At 47.2% G+C, this 214-nt stretch overlaps 1 protein-coding gene across 1 annotated transcript in view; it reads left to right on the top strand.

Moving 5' to 3' along the window:
• LOC119587629 (axonemal 84 kDa protein-like) overlaps window positions 1-214 on the top strand; it is a gene marked incomplete in the record, with an annotated part of 24,003 nt that overhangs the window by 2,723 nt on the left and 21,066 nt on the right. Inside the window, 1 exon segment of the mRNA XM_037936333.1 lies at window positions 53-127. Within this exon segment, the coding sequence (XP_037792261.1) occupies window positions 53-127 (75 nt within the window).

Here is a 214-nt window from a genome sequence, read left to right as displayed (position 1 = left end):
CAAGGAATCCCTCGCCCAGAAACCAGTCTTACCTACTGTATAATTTCTTCAGGTAATATCAGAGCTGGAGAATGTCATGGAGGAGACGAGGGACGCGACGGAGAAGCAGCTCAGGGATTGGAAGGAGGTAAGTGTCCTCTGGAATGTGTCTGTTAAGGCAGTGTCAGGACGGTTGTCCTTCCCATGATATTCAGTATAAATGAGACTGTAATCT

The sequence above is a fragment of the Penaeus monodon genome, chromosome 22, assembly GCF_015228065.2.
Source record: "Penaeus monodon isolate SGIC_2016 chromosome 22, NSTDA_Pmon_1, whole genome shotgun sequence".
Taxonomy (NCBI): Eukaryota; Metazoa; Arthropoda; class Malacostraca; order Decapoda; family Penaeidae; genus Penaeus; species Penaeus monodon.
This window is presented reverse-complemented; position numbering and strand designations above follow the sequence as displayed.